The 13,488-nt window shown below is 32.5% G+C and overlaps 1 protein-coding gene across 2 annotated transcripts in view; it reads left to right on the top strand.

Moving 5' to 3' along the window:
* Atad1 (ATPase family AAA domain containing 1) overlaps window positions 1-13,488 on the top strand; it is a 76,851-nt gene that overhangs the window by 59,108 nt on the left and 4,255 nt on the right. For both annotated transcript variants that reach the window (XM_076834277.2, XM_076834276.1), the window contains exons 7-9: window positions 918-1,007; window positions 4,173-4,223; window positions 12,615-12,748. In XM_076834277.2, coding sequence (XP_076690392.1) covers window positions 918-1,007; window positions 4,173-4,223; window positions 12,615-12,748 — 275 coding nt within the window. The remainder of the gene's footprint in view (window positions 1-917; window positions 1,008-4,172; window positions 4,224-12,614; window positions 12,749-13,488) is intronic.

Raw genomic sequence — 13,488 nt, 5'->3', positions numbered from 1 at the left:
AGTGATATAGACCCAGAATTTGATAGGACCACCAGCAATTTTTTTCTTTGGTATTAAAAATTCTTTTATTTTCCCCTCATACATGCTAGGCAACTGCTCTACCTAGCCTGCTACACAGCATTTTGTTGTTTCCTTTTACTCTTCTCTTTTTTTAGAATTGGATTGCTTTATGTTTAACTTTTTTTTTTTAAGCTTCTATTTTCTCTCTCTTTCTTTCTGGTACCGGAGATTGAACTCAGAGGCACTCGACCACTGTGCCACATCCCCAGCCCTATTTTGTATTTTATTTACAGACAGGGTCTCACTGAGTTGCTCAGTGCCTTGCTTTTGCTGAGACTGACTTTGAATTTGCAGTCTTCCTGCCTCATCCTCCCAAGCCGCTGAGATTATAGGTGTGCACCACTGTGCCTGACTTTATATTTAGCTTTGAGAAGATATTGCCTACAATGCTGATAGTCTATTAAGACAATGATGTGAAATCTAGAGGGAAAAAAGTACATTTTCAGAATCCTCATACTTGTGGAGAATTGATTCTCTCCATATTATTATTAAAGGACATGATCCCCCACTGTCTATACTCCCAAACTATATTTAAGGTAAGTATTTTGTAAAATACAACAAGCCTCTAAAAAATCTTTATAATTTTTTAATAATGACACTTGCAACTGAACAGTACATGTTTTAGTTACTAGACATCCAATGAAATGCATGAATCTTTCCAGATTGGCTATTATTTTATTTAGGATTAATTTTACTTTTTTCTATAAATACTTGAGTAATACTAGATTAAAACTAGAATTCTTAAAGGATTCAGTTTAAAAACCACTTAATTTTCTTTACCTTCTAAGTCCTAGTAATAATAACCTCAAAGGTTATTATTGATATATTTAATACCTTGTGTTTCTTTCTGTATTTAGGTCATAGTAATGGGAGCTACTAATCGTCCTCAGGACCTTGACTCAGCTATAATGAGAAGAATGCCTACAAGATTTCATATTAACCAGCCTGTAAGTGCTCTTGATTTATAAAACAGTTAAATATTCACCTTTTAAACAAGTCTTTCTGTGATTTTTAAAGAAGGAATGTTTTGTTTCATAGGATTCATTTATGACAGGCAGGGAAGGAATGGAGCAAGAAATTCCACAATTGCTTCTTTGAGCTTTCCTCTCTCTTCTTTGCTTTTTTTTCTTTTTACCCTAAGATCAGTGGGTTTTGATCCTCTTCCAAGAATATAATTACATCATATTTGCCTAGTTATTTTAATGATTTACTTTAGGAAGATATGTTAAAAAATCTAAATTATATTTTTAGATTATCATAGAATAAAATTGGGGAAAAAATGTTAAATACTTATTTTATTCTGAAGGCCTAGCATGAAGAACTACTTAGTTTTGATTAATTATTGGTAAATGTAATCAGTGCTTCTCTCTGACTGGATACTAATTCCCAAAGCTAAAGTATATATACTTAATGCAAATTTGTGGCTCATGTTGAACCATTACTGCCTTCTTTCTAGCAATTTTTTTTTTTTTCTGGTTAGTTAAGATGTATCCTCAAATAGATGATTATAACTTTTTGATACTCTTTAAATTTTGCAGAGAATCTTAAAATATTGAATTTTGTATGTCTTCATATTGAAGAAAAAAGAAAAAAACAGATTTCCATGGTAGAAGATATGTTCCATATAGTCAACATGTTACACTTATAGTTAGTTTTTATTCCTTTCAGGTTTGGTTGTAAAAATATATATAATTTCATTTGTAATCCTTGACTAAAAATTATTTGTCCCAATTATATTCTGAAGCTTATCATATCAGTTTGTTGTAGTAAAAATTGGCCTTCTAAAGTTTGATGATTGTGACTCTGTAAAATTAGTCTGATAAAGTATTTGCTACAGTTAGAATCTCTGGTACTTCTGGTTCCTCAGAGAATATGCACATATTTAGTTACTATATTTGAAAATTACCTGATAAATCAATGAAGAGATTTTTTAAATAACTTGATATAGGAGAATATAAATTATATTTAGTATAATAAATACTTACCAAGTATTAATATTTTTCATTCTGGTGAATGAAACATTGCCATCTTTTTCTCAAAAGAACTTTGGGTTACTGGGAAAGCAGACAACATAAATAATGTTAACATGTTTTACAAAGGTATGTTCAAAGAACCATGAGAATCTGATGAAAACTAATAATTTTGTCTATGGAGCCCTTGGATTTACAGAATCCAGTTGGATGTTGAAGGATGGTAGGAATTTAACAGGCAAATAAAATAAGGGTTCTTCCTACCAGAATGAACAAAGGCAGGAAGGTGTGCAGTCATAGTTTGAGGGAATTTTAGGGGTAGCTTTGTTAGATACCAAGGAAAATAGAGATAAACCTGGAAAGGTTGACTGTAACCAAGTTTAATTTCATATGCTTTATGCAAGAATGTTTTATATTTTGTAATCAAGACATTTTAAAGTGAATTAGTTTTCCTGTAATTGTGAATCCCAAGATTACTGACTTTTATCAGTAATTCAGTTGGAGTCCCATGGACAACAGAGGTTTTGATGAATAGTATTTATCAAATAATAGAAAATACCTAGTAGCCCAATAGAAAAAGAAAGGTTTTTGATGTACAAGCGTATAGAATACAACATGGAAAGTAATCTTTTTTGAAGTTATAATGTATTATATGTTATCAGACTAATTTGTAACAGATTTTATCAAATTTGTTATAAATTTGTGTATGGATAACATAGAAATTGGAACTTCATTACTTCCTTTTCATTCTATTTTAAATGAATACGCACATATATTAGAGGATTTTCTTTCCTGTTTAACTACAGGGTCAAAGTGTAACCTTATCTTAAAACTCCTATTCAGATAAAATGGTTATTAAAAGAAGTAGTTATTGGTGATCCCATAACATATCAAGTGAACCTTCATTACTCAATACATGTGAATTACAGAAACTGTAGAGTTTTATTTGGTTTTTCAGGTAATTTGATTTGAGGATCATTGTAATGAGTGTTTTTTTTGTCAGTGGTTCAAGAGGATTAAGGATGAATTCTATCATAATTCTAAAAATCTAAACTGACATCAACCTCTTTCAAAACCTTTGCTGGGATTGTAGCTCAGTGGTAGAGCACTTTGCTAGCATGTGTGAGGCATTGGGTTCGATCCTCAGTACCACATAAATAAATAAACAAAATAAAGTTATTATGTTCATCTACAACTAAAAATATTTTTAAAAATCTATGTAAATATTCCCTAAGTGTAGTTTCTAATATAATAATGTAAGGTATCACTGGGGGAAAATCATTGGAACTAAATAAAAATTCACTGATAAGTGTTAGTGAACGTGGACATTTTATGTTAAATGGAGGAGAGGTAAGTGTTGCCCCAACCTCCAGTTACTGGTAAAAAAACATCTTATGGCAGCCAGGTGCAATAGTATATTTCTATAATCCTAGCTACTCTGAAGGCTGAAGCAGGAGGATTACAGATTTGAGGCCAGTCTGGTGAATTTAGCCTGTCTCAAAAATAAAATGAAAAGAGCTGGAGATTTAGCTCAGAGGTAGAGCACCCCTGGGTTTGATTCCTAGTAACCCTCTTTCCTCAGTCCCTCTCAATCTTAGAGTAGTAGTGAGTTTTCATAAATTTCATAAGGAAGATTGTAGAGTTATATGGGAAACACATTGTAGTCTTAGATATTCCTTCACTCATTCAGTAAATATTAAGGGCATATTCTTTCCCATAAATTCTAGGCACTGGGGATACAGAATAAGAAATAGAATTCAGTGGCATAACCACAGATGATTACTGTAGAGTATCAAAATAAGATCTTGCTTTGATCTCTACCTGAGTTTCTGTTTCATTTATTTATTTATTTATTAGTACTCGGTATTGAACCTCGGGATGCTCTACCATTCAGTGATATCACCAGTACCCTCCCCCACCTTTTTAATTTGAGAGAGGTTTCACTAAGTTGCTGAGACTACCCTCAAACTTGCCATCCTCCTAAGCTTCCAAGTTGCTGGGATGACAGTCATGTGCCACTATGTACAGAAAGTCTCTTGTCATTTTGTTTAGGTATCATCACATAGTTCACAAGGGAAAAAGAATTAGGAAAATAAATTGGTCCTTTAAAAAAAATGCTAACTGAAATTATTCTGCATTTAGGCTCTAAAACAAAGAGAAGCAATCTTGAAGCTCATCTTGAAAAATGAAAATGTAAGTATAATGTGGTGTTTATGTTCATAAAGTTATTTTAAAGAGGAATGAATGAGGTGTCTGAAAATCATGTAATTTTGAACTTGATCAAAATTACTGTAAAACTGTAGTTTGCTCCTGTAACTCAGTACCTTTGAACTAGTTAATGTGAGCCTCATGTTTTTGTATTAATACTCTTTGATATTTTTTAGACCATTCTATGGTTACATAAGAACATTTATTTTTGTAAAGAAAATAAATTTTTGTTTTGTGTCTTGTTTCTACTTAGTTGAAATATTTTTTGAAGTTGGAATTTAGATTTAAGAGAAATCTAAATCAATGTCTTTTAAAGAAATCTTTGTTATTTTTATGTGGTGCTTAGAATTGAACCCAATGCCCTCACATGTGTGAGGCAGGTGCTCTACCATTGAGCTACAACCCCAGCCCCTTCAATATCTTTTGTATTTAAGGTTTTTTGGTTTTTTTTTTTTAATAGACCATAAAGTCAAATGTTTCAAACATTAAAATGCATATATTGAATGGTATACAGGGAAAATTCTCCCTTCCTTGTATTCTGTACTTTGAAATTGTTGTTATGTCTTTATAAGCAAATTAAAATATACTGTTATTCCTCCTTTTTTAAAAAATATAAACCATGTTAACAAGTCATTTCACTGTTCTGGTCATTGCTTTTTTATCTTTGAGGTCTTTCCATATTAGCATATATTTTCCTTATTCTGCTCTCTCTCTCTTTATACTGCTGGAATTCTATTGTATAACTACAATGTAATGTTTTTAATCAGTGCCATATTGAAGGACATTCAGGTTGATTCTAGTCTTTCATTATTATAAAAATATTGCATTGAATAACCTTGTACCAGAATATTAGTAAAGCAAATTTTTACAGAAGAGAAATCGCTAAATCTAAGGACAGGGTATTTCTTTCTGTTTTGGTAGCTCTTGCCAAATTGTGAAAGTTTATTCTCTCACTGGCAATATTGGAGTACCTCTTTTCTTATAGCTTCGGCAAAGAATGTTGGCAAAGAATGTTATAGAATTTTGTGCCAACATGATGGGTTAGAAAATAGTTATCTCATTAAAGTTTTAATTTTCATTCTTTAGAGATGAAGTGAGTATTGCTATATATTTTTAAGAGGAGTTTGACTTTTTTCCCCCCTATAAATCCCTCCACGATCCCACCCCCCACTTTTTTTGTACCAAGAACTGAACCCAGGAGACCAAACCCAGGAGCACTTAACCACTGAGCCCATCCCTAGCCCTTTTTATTTTTTATTTTGAGATGGTGTCACCAGGTTGTGTACAGTTTTGCTAAATTGCTGGGGCTGGCTTCAAACATGTATCCTCCTGCATTAGCCTCACTCATTTTCTATTGAATTGTTCCTTTTTATAAAGATTTGTAGAAATTCTGTATTAGGGAGATTTGTCCTTTGTCTGTATGATTTGACAAAGTTTCCAAGTTCATCTTTTGATTTTATTGATAATTTTTCCCCTGTTTATGGCTTATGGGTTTTAAATATAAATTAAAAGATCCTTTTCTCAGGTTTACAAAAGAATTTTCCATATTTTCTAAGTTCTTGTTACTTGTTTTTCTAAAACTCCATATGTTTTTAATTTTAATATTTTTATTTTTAAAGTAAAACAAAATCACAGCCATCAAGATATTGTATATCTCCTGATGGAAGAATATAATTTCACCTAAGAAGTCCTGTCTCCTCTCTCTGTCAACCTGAATATATATTTTTAAATTTTTACTTTAAAAATATTTTTAGTTGTAGATGGACACAATACAATACCTTTATTTTGTTTATTTTGTTTTTTAAAAATGTGGTATTGGAGATTGAACCCAGTGCCTCACATGTGCTAGGCAAGTACTCTACCACTGAGCCATATCCCCAGTCCCCAAATATATTTTTGATATCTAAACTCACTGTTTGAACTCAATACTAAAACTAAGAAACTAAAATAGATTTCCCTAGTCCAGGATATTTGTTATGTCTGTGTCTTCCTTCCTTCCTTGAATTCATCGGTTCTATATCTACTTCTCCTTTTATATCTCACTTCCTAACTTCCCACATTTCCCATTGTATTACATCTCTAAATATTTTATTTGTATTGCTTCTTTTAAAAAAATCTAACCTTGTTAATATTCCATCTAACAAAAATTTAGTTATCATTGTCTAATCTGTTCAAATTTTTAATTGTCTCCTAAATGTCTTGATTTTTTTAAACAGTTTTTGTTTGACTTGATTATCTATATTGAGTTCATAATTTGCAGTTATTTGGTACTTTTTTTTTAAGTCTTGTCTAATGTATAAACTAAAGTTTCATTTCTCTTCTTCTTCTTTTTTTTTGCTCCCCCTCCCTTTTGAATTGTTTTCCACAGTCCAGATTTTGCTGTTTATACAGACAGTTACCCTCTAAATTTGGTAGTTGGGTTAGGATACTGGTAAAATTTAAGTTCAGGTTGATAGAAGACAGGACAGGACTACTTCTTAGGTGAGATTATATTCTTCCATCAGGAGATATGTAATATCATGTTGGCTGTGGTTTTATGTTTTATATTTAAATCTTGGGTATAAGGAGCTAGATATGGTGGCATGCATCTATAATCCCAGCTATTGAGAGGCTGAGGCAGGAGGTGCATGAGTACAAGGAAAGCTAGCCTGGGCAACTTTTGAGACTATCTCAAAATTGAAAAGAATTTTTTTTTTTAATTTGTTCAAAATTGAAAATGTATAAAAAAAAGACGAAATGGACTGGGAATGTAGGTCAGTTGTAGAGTGCTTACCTAGCACATATAAGGCCTTGGGCTCAATTCCCAATATTGGGGGGAAAAAAAGGAGAGGACAAAAAAGAGCTGGGCATGTAGTTCAGAGGGTTCAAATTAATAAGTAAGTAAATCTTTGCTGTATTTGGAATTTATCTGAATAGGTAATGTGCAGTATGAATCCAAATTTGCTTTTATTTTTTTAAGATAGGAATTCATTTGTCCCAACACCAATTATTGAATAGGCCATCTTTTTCTTTATTGAATTTTCACATTTTGGCTGTGTTTTGGACTTTGAATTCAGGTCATTGGTCTTTTGTGTTTGTGTACACTGGCAACACACTGTTTTAATTATTGTGGCTTTATAAGTTATAATATCTAGTGGGACTACCCCATGTTGTTTTCCTATCCCTATTATTTATTTATTTATTTATATTCCACTTATTTATTTATTTATTTTTCATGAAGTTTAAAATCAGTTTGTCTTTTGGAGGGAAAAAAGTTAATATTTTTAGTGGATAATTATTCAAGAGAATTGAGATCTCCTTGGTGTTAAATCTTTCTATCCCATAGCAAATATTGTTTCTGATTAATTCTTTCTTATGTTTCAGCAGGGTTCTAAAGTATATCAGAATAACTGTTTTAGTCATTTTTCCATTGTTATAACAGAAGCTTATTTAGCTCACAGTTCTGGAACCTGGGAAGTCTAAAGGCATGATGACAGTGGATAGTGAGGGCTTTCATACTGTATATAATGGCAGAAAAGCAGAAGGGCAATTGAACACATGTGGAAAAGTAAAAGTATGAGTGGTGGATCTCTCTAACAGCCTGCAGACTCAGTAACTTACCCACTCCCATGGTGACATTAAACCATTCTTTTTATATATATATATATATATATATATATATATATATATATATATATATTTTAGTTGTAGTTGTACACAATACCTTTATTTATTTATTTTTATGTGGTGCTGAGGATAGAACCCAGGGCCTCATACTTGCTAGGTGAGTACTCTACTGCTGAGTCACAACCCCAGCTCAACATTAAACCATTCTTGAGGGCTCCAATCCCATGAGGTCTCAATATTACTGAGATGAGGATTAAGTTTCTGACACATGAATTTGGGCCACTTATTTAAAGCAGAGCAGTAATATATACTCTGTGAAAAAGATTAAAGAACCTATCAAATTACAAAGATCAGAATAAATTACAAAGATTACAGATCCATTATTTTAACCATTTTGGGAGTGGTAGAGTCTTTTAAGAATGAGATAAAAGCTCTAGTCTTTCCTAAGAAAGCAACATATTTGCATGGAATATTTTGTTTGATTTCAGAGAAATTCCTAAATCTTCCATATTAGTAGGAATTCCTGTCTTAGATAAAAAATGCAAATTACATTTTGTCTTTTAATTGAATATTTGGTAACTGCTTTCAGAAAGATATTGTGTAGTTGCAGTACTATTCGGATAAAACACAGTTTATAAATCTTTCTCAAGAATAGACATCAGCAGGAGAAATAAACAGAGGAGATAGGTCAACTATGTTGTGCCTAGAAATTGAACAGATATTAGGAGATAGTTCTTGACAACTTTGCAGAGATTTCAGATTATCAGTATAATTTATATAACTTTAAAAAAAATGTAATGAGATATTGTATTGCGTAACTGAAAGTTAACCATGTTTTTAAACCACATGTATGTATCTAGTAAAGATATAGATAATGTAGATGATTTATATATTTAAATATATATCAACAGTGTAAATGATGAAATTTAAGCTCTTTGTCTCATTTAAATTTAAGGAATTACTCTTCTAATTTAACATTTTGATTTCTGTTTCAATATTGTCTTGTGTGATTTTTTTTTTTTAACAGTAATGTCTTTAATAATTCTTTTAGAATTACATTTGTCATGGGCGCAGGAAGTTTTTAGCATTCTGTTTCTTATTCATGAAAGCACAAATGATTAGTCTCTAATCAGTTTTATGATGCAAAATATGAGTGTTCTCCAGATAATTGCTGACATGGGAACATCTCATTTCCTACTAGCTAGTATTTATAGGCTGAAGGCAGTGCTCCTTCAATAAAATATGAAAGAAATTTATTTACTTTTTTCAAAAAAGATGCTTCACATCAGTAGCACAAGTGAGTACCATTGCTGTTTTTACATTACTGAATAAATAAGTGTTTATTGATAGAAATAAAGTAGCAGACTTTTATATTTTTTGAGTTTATCTTCTCTGAAGAAAAGATTGATACTCTTAAAATGATCCTGTGTTCCACTCTTACAGTTCTTTGTTAATAGATATTCCATAACATTATTTGCTTTCTTTTAAAAAGAAAGGGTAAGCTGGGTGCAGTGGTACACACCTGTAATCCCAACTACTTACTTGGGAGGAGGCTAAGGCAAGAGGGTTCAAAGCCAGCCTGGGCAATATAGCAAATCCCTGTCTCAAAATTAAAAAAATTAAAAGGTCTGGGGATGTAGCTCAGTGGTAAAGCTCCCTTGGGTCCAGTCCCTAGTACCAAATAAAATAAATAAGTTTTTAAAGTAGGGTAGTAGTTTTGGCTTAAAATTTTAAGTGTAAAAAGAATTAACGCTAATAAAATTTATATAATAAAAGTATCATGTCTGACTGTAAAGTAAGGAGGTCACTTTTTTCCCCCTATACAAACTTATCTGAATTTAAACAGAAATAATTAACAGGCATGGGCTTCAGAGACAGACCTGAGAGTCTCCCATATTCTGGCTTGACCATTCCCTGCTTGGTCATACTGTTCAGTATATTTATGCCTCATTTTTTTTTTCCATTTGGAAATTAGATGCCAACAATCTAATGGAATCATTTTGAGAATTTAATTAGATTTTTGTATGTAAACTACTTAGAGTAACATGCATATTAAGTGTACAGTTAATTTTAGGTAAATTAAATACCTATATAAACAAGTGCTTTTCTTTCAAGTTATTTTAGAAGTCTCTTAATATGCTCTAATATTGTTACCAGTTCTCAAAAACCTTTAATTTGGGAATTGGCTTTATTGCTTAATGAAAAGAATTTCCATTCATGATTTGTCTAATGTCTATTATTCTACAGTTAAAAAAAGGGGGGGGGGTACTTTTGGAGTGCTTGCTATGTACCAGCACTGTTGTGAATTGTGCCTTGTTTTATATACTACTCAGTCCTACAAGGAGTACATATTAGTTCTGTCTTATAGTTTGAGGAGACTGAAACCCAGAGAAGTCATATAAAAATTTGTTCAGAATCACACAAAGAAGTGATGGAACCTTTCTCTGAATCATTAGGCTATCCTTTCTCTGTTAACTAACTTGCTCCCATGACTAGAATTTTCTTTCTTTCTTTCTTTTTTAAGTTATAGATAGACAGACAACTAACTTCTTTCAAATTTAGATCAAATTTAGCAACCCCTCTCTACCCACACCCCTATCACCATCTAACCTACTTTCCCAAAGTTGACAGTGAATATCAATTTCATTAATATTTGAGAGTAGATGCCTTACATTTGCACAGGTGTAGGTTATTTATTTTTTACTATTACAAATGGTAAAGAAGTTGGATCCTTGTATGTATCTGTTGATGTACAAAGAAGAGTCCCTGAAACAAAAAAGTGAAAACTACAAAGAGAATAGACAAATCTGACTATATCAGACTTAAATCTTCTCTATGACAAGATAACATGAACAAAGTGGAAAAACAAGTCATTTACAACCCTATAACCAAAAAGGACTAATATCTAAATTATATGCTGAATTCCTGTAATGTGTTTGTCAAGGTTTATGTATCGTTATAGTTTAGATATGAAGTATCCCCTCCAAAAAGCTCATGTTAGGCAAATTGGGAATGTTCAAAGGTGAAATGCTTAGATTACGAGAGCTATAACCTAGTGAGTGGTTTAATCTGCTTGATGAATTAATAATTTGAAAGGACTACTATACTCTGTGATGACTATAGGCAGGTAGGGTATAACTGAAGGAAATGGGTCACTGGAGGCATGCCTTTAGGGTTTATATTTTGTTCCTGGCACCTCGAACTCACTCTCTGCTTCCTGACTGCCACAAGCTGAGAAGCTGTCTTCCACCATTTTTTTCCTCCATGCGTTCTACCTCGTCTTGGCCCCAGAACAATGGAGTTGGCTGATCATGGACTGTGCCCAAAGTAAACTTTTTGTCCTAAGTTGTTCTGGTCAGGTGTATGAGTCCTAATACATGTAAGTACATTAGATCACAGGTGCAAATTTTAACTAGCTCTAAGAATTTATTCTTTGATGTTTCAATATATGAGACATGTTAAAAATATCTCAATATTATTGTGAATTTGCCCATTTTTCTACATAATTATGTTTTGGGGCCATGATGTTAGGTATGTAAAGGTACAGGGAGTTTTTGTCTCTTCTGGTGTATTATTTTTTTATGTAATGATTTCTCATCCCAGTTAAGCATTTTGCATAAAAATGTTTGATCTGATGTATCTAGAACTATATTAACTTTCTCTCAGTGTTTGCTTTGTATGTCATTTTCAACTTTAAACTTCTTTTTAAATATAAACAAAGCCTATTTTCTTTAGCATAGTTGTGAATTTCAGACCTCAGCTACATTTTTACTACATACACATAAACAACATAAACACAGACTATCTTGTCATTTCCTGATTTATTCTATTTGTGATGATTACTGGTAAATTTGTGTTTATTTTTATTTTAATCTTTCCCATACCTTTGCTTTCTACCCCTACCCCCTAGTCTTTGTTCATTGGTATTGCTCTTGCATTTCTTACTCCCTTTTTTCCTCTTCCTCTCCTGATTTCAAAGCTACAAATTCTCTTTTTATGCCTTAGTGGTAACCCCCCAATTTTTTAGATATATACATAAAGTCTAATTAACAACATCTCTTCCCTCTTTCCAGTGCTATTATTATAAAACCCTAGAATTCCTTAATGGCTGGGCAAGGTGATGCATGCTTATAATCCCAGCTACTTGGGAGGCTGAGGTAGTAGGATATATCCTTGGCAACGTAGCATGAGCAGATGTAGATGGTAGTCATGAATATATCTTCTTGTTGATTTTTTTTTATCCATAAGTTTATGATGATGCTTTTATTCTCCCAAAGCTGTTATTTGTCCTTGACTTAACTGACTTGACTATAAGCTTAGGATGGAGAGTAGAACTGTAAGTACTAAAATAAAGCGTCATATTTAAAAGAAATGTTAAATAGAGTGTTTTAGTTTTTGTATTGGACTCTGGACCTAAAAATGCAAGCTCTATGCCAAGTATGTTGAATATATTATAAAATATGTCAATTTGATATCTTCTTTAGAAGTTCAAAAGGGAATCCCAAAATTGCTTGAATGTCTACTCTTCCTCATCACTCCACAGTGTATCTGGTAAACTAACTTCTATCATGATAAATGACAATGAAAATACAATTTCAAGTTTCTAAACTTTGTGATTATTGAAAAAAATTCTAAAATTTGAAAGTACTTTTTAATGTTTCTGCTTTGACAATATGCTTAACTTTCTTTTACTCTGAGACAGATGTTTGGAAGCATCCTTTGCAGTATATTTTATATTTGTTTCTTAAGCACGTTTCATGTTTGTTTAAGGTGGATAGGCATGTAGACCTGCTAGAGGTTGCCCAGGAAACTGATGGCTTTTCAGGAAGTGACCTAAAAGAGATGTGTCGAGATGCTGCCCTCCTCTGTGTCAGGGAATATGTTAATTCTACATCAGAAGAAAGGTATGTATATATTTAGACTTGTTTCTGGTATTTATCAAACCTTTTAGAGCTTTTAGTTTTAGTTTTTTGAAATTTTGCTTTGTAATAGTAACCCTACTTGGGGAATAAAAGGTAAATTTGAATAAGCAGCTCCCCTTTCTCCCTTATTTATGTCCCCCTCATTTCTCCCAAATTTCTAAAGGGGAGTTCTAAAGGAAAGAAGAAAGGGCAGTGGAGAGGTTCTAGGATGAAAGGGGACAAAAGCTGAATTTCTTCTGGTAATCCATGGCATGGGTCCCAGAAAGCTGACAGAAACCTAGGCATTCCTGTCTCTGTTAGGAGAGTTCTCTCGCATTCCTAGATGACTTTTGCATCTTAAATTCCATTATATAGAAATGAATGTCTTGTTTTCCAGGAATTTCATGTGTAAATGAAAGGGGTACTGAAGATTCTCAAAAGGTCACTTGCCCTGAACAAGTACTACTATGCATTTCTTTTCAGAATAGCAATCCTTTAACAAAGAATTCCTGGGACTCTTAAAACTAGTATTCTTTGCAGGGGGCGGGGGTAGGTTGAATGACTTCTCAAGCTCTTGCCACTTTGTTTGTCAGTTTCCCTTCTTGAACTCCCTGAGGATCTTAGTCCAAGTGATCCTGATTTGCCTCTGATAGTTTTATATTTAAGTATAGGGTGTTACCATAGCACTCTTCTGCAAAACCTTTGTGTGTGTGGGTATAGAAGGGTTTGTGTGAAAGCTACCC

Source organism: Callospermophilus lateralis, chromosome 15 (genome assembly GCF_048772815.1).
Source record: "Callospermophilus lateralis isolate mCalLat2 chromosome 15, mCalLat2.hap1, whole genome shotgun sequence".
Classification (NCBI taxonomy): Eukaryota; Metazoa; Chordata; class Mammalia; order Rodentia; family Sciuridae; genus Callospermophilus; species Callospermophilus lateralis.
The sequence above is the reverse complement of the archived record's forward strand: the minus strand, read 5'-3'. Positions and strand labels throughout refer to the sequence as shown.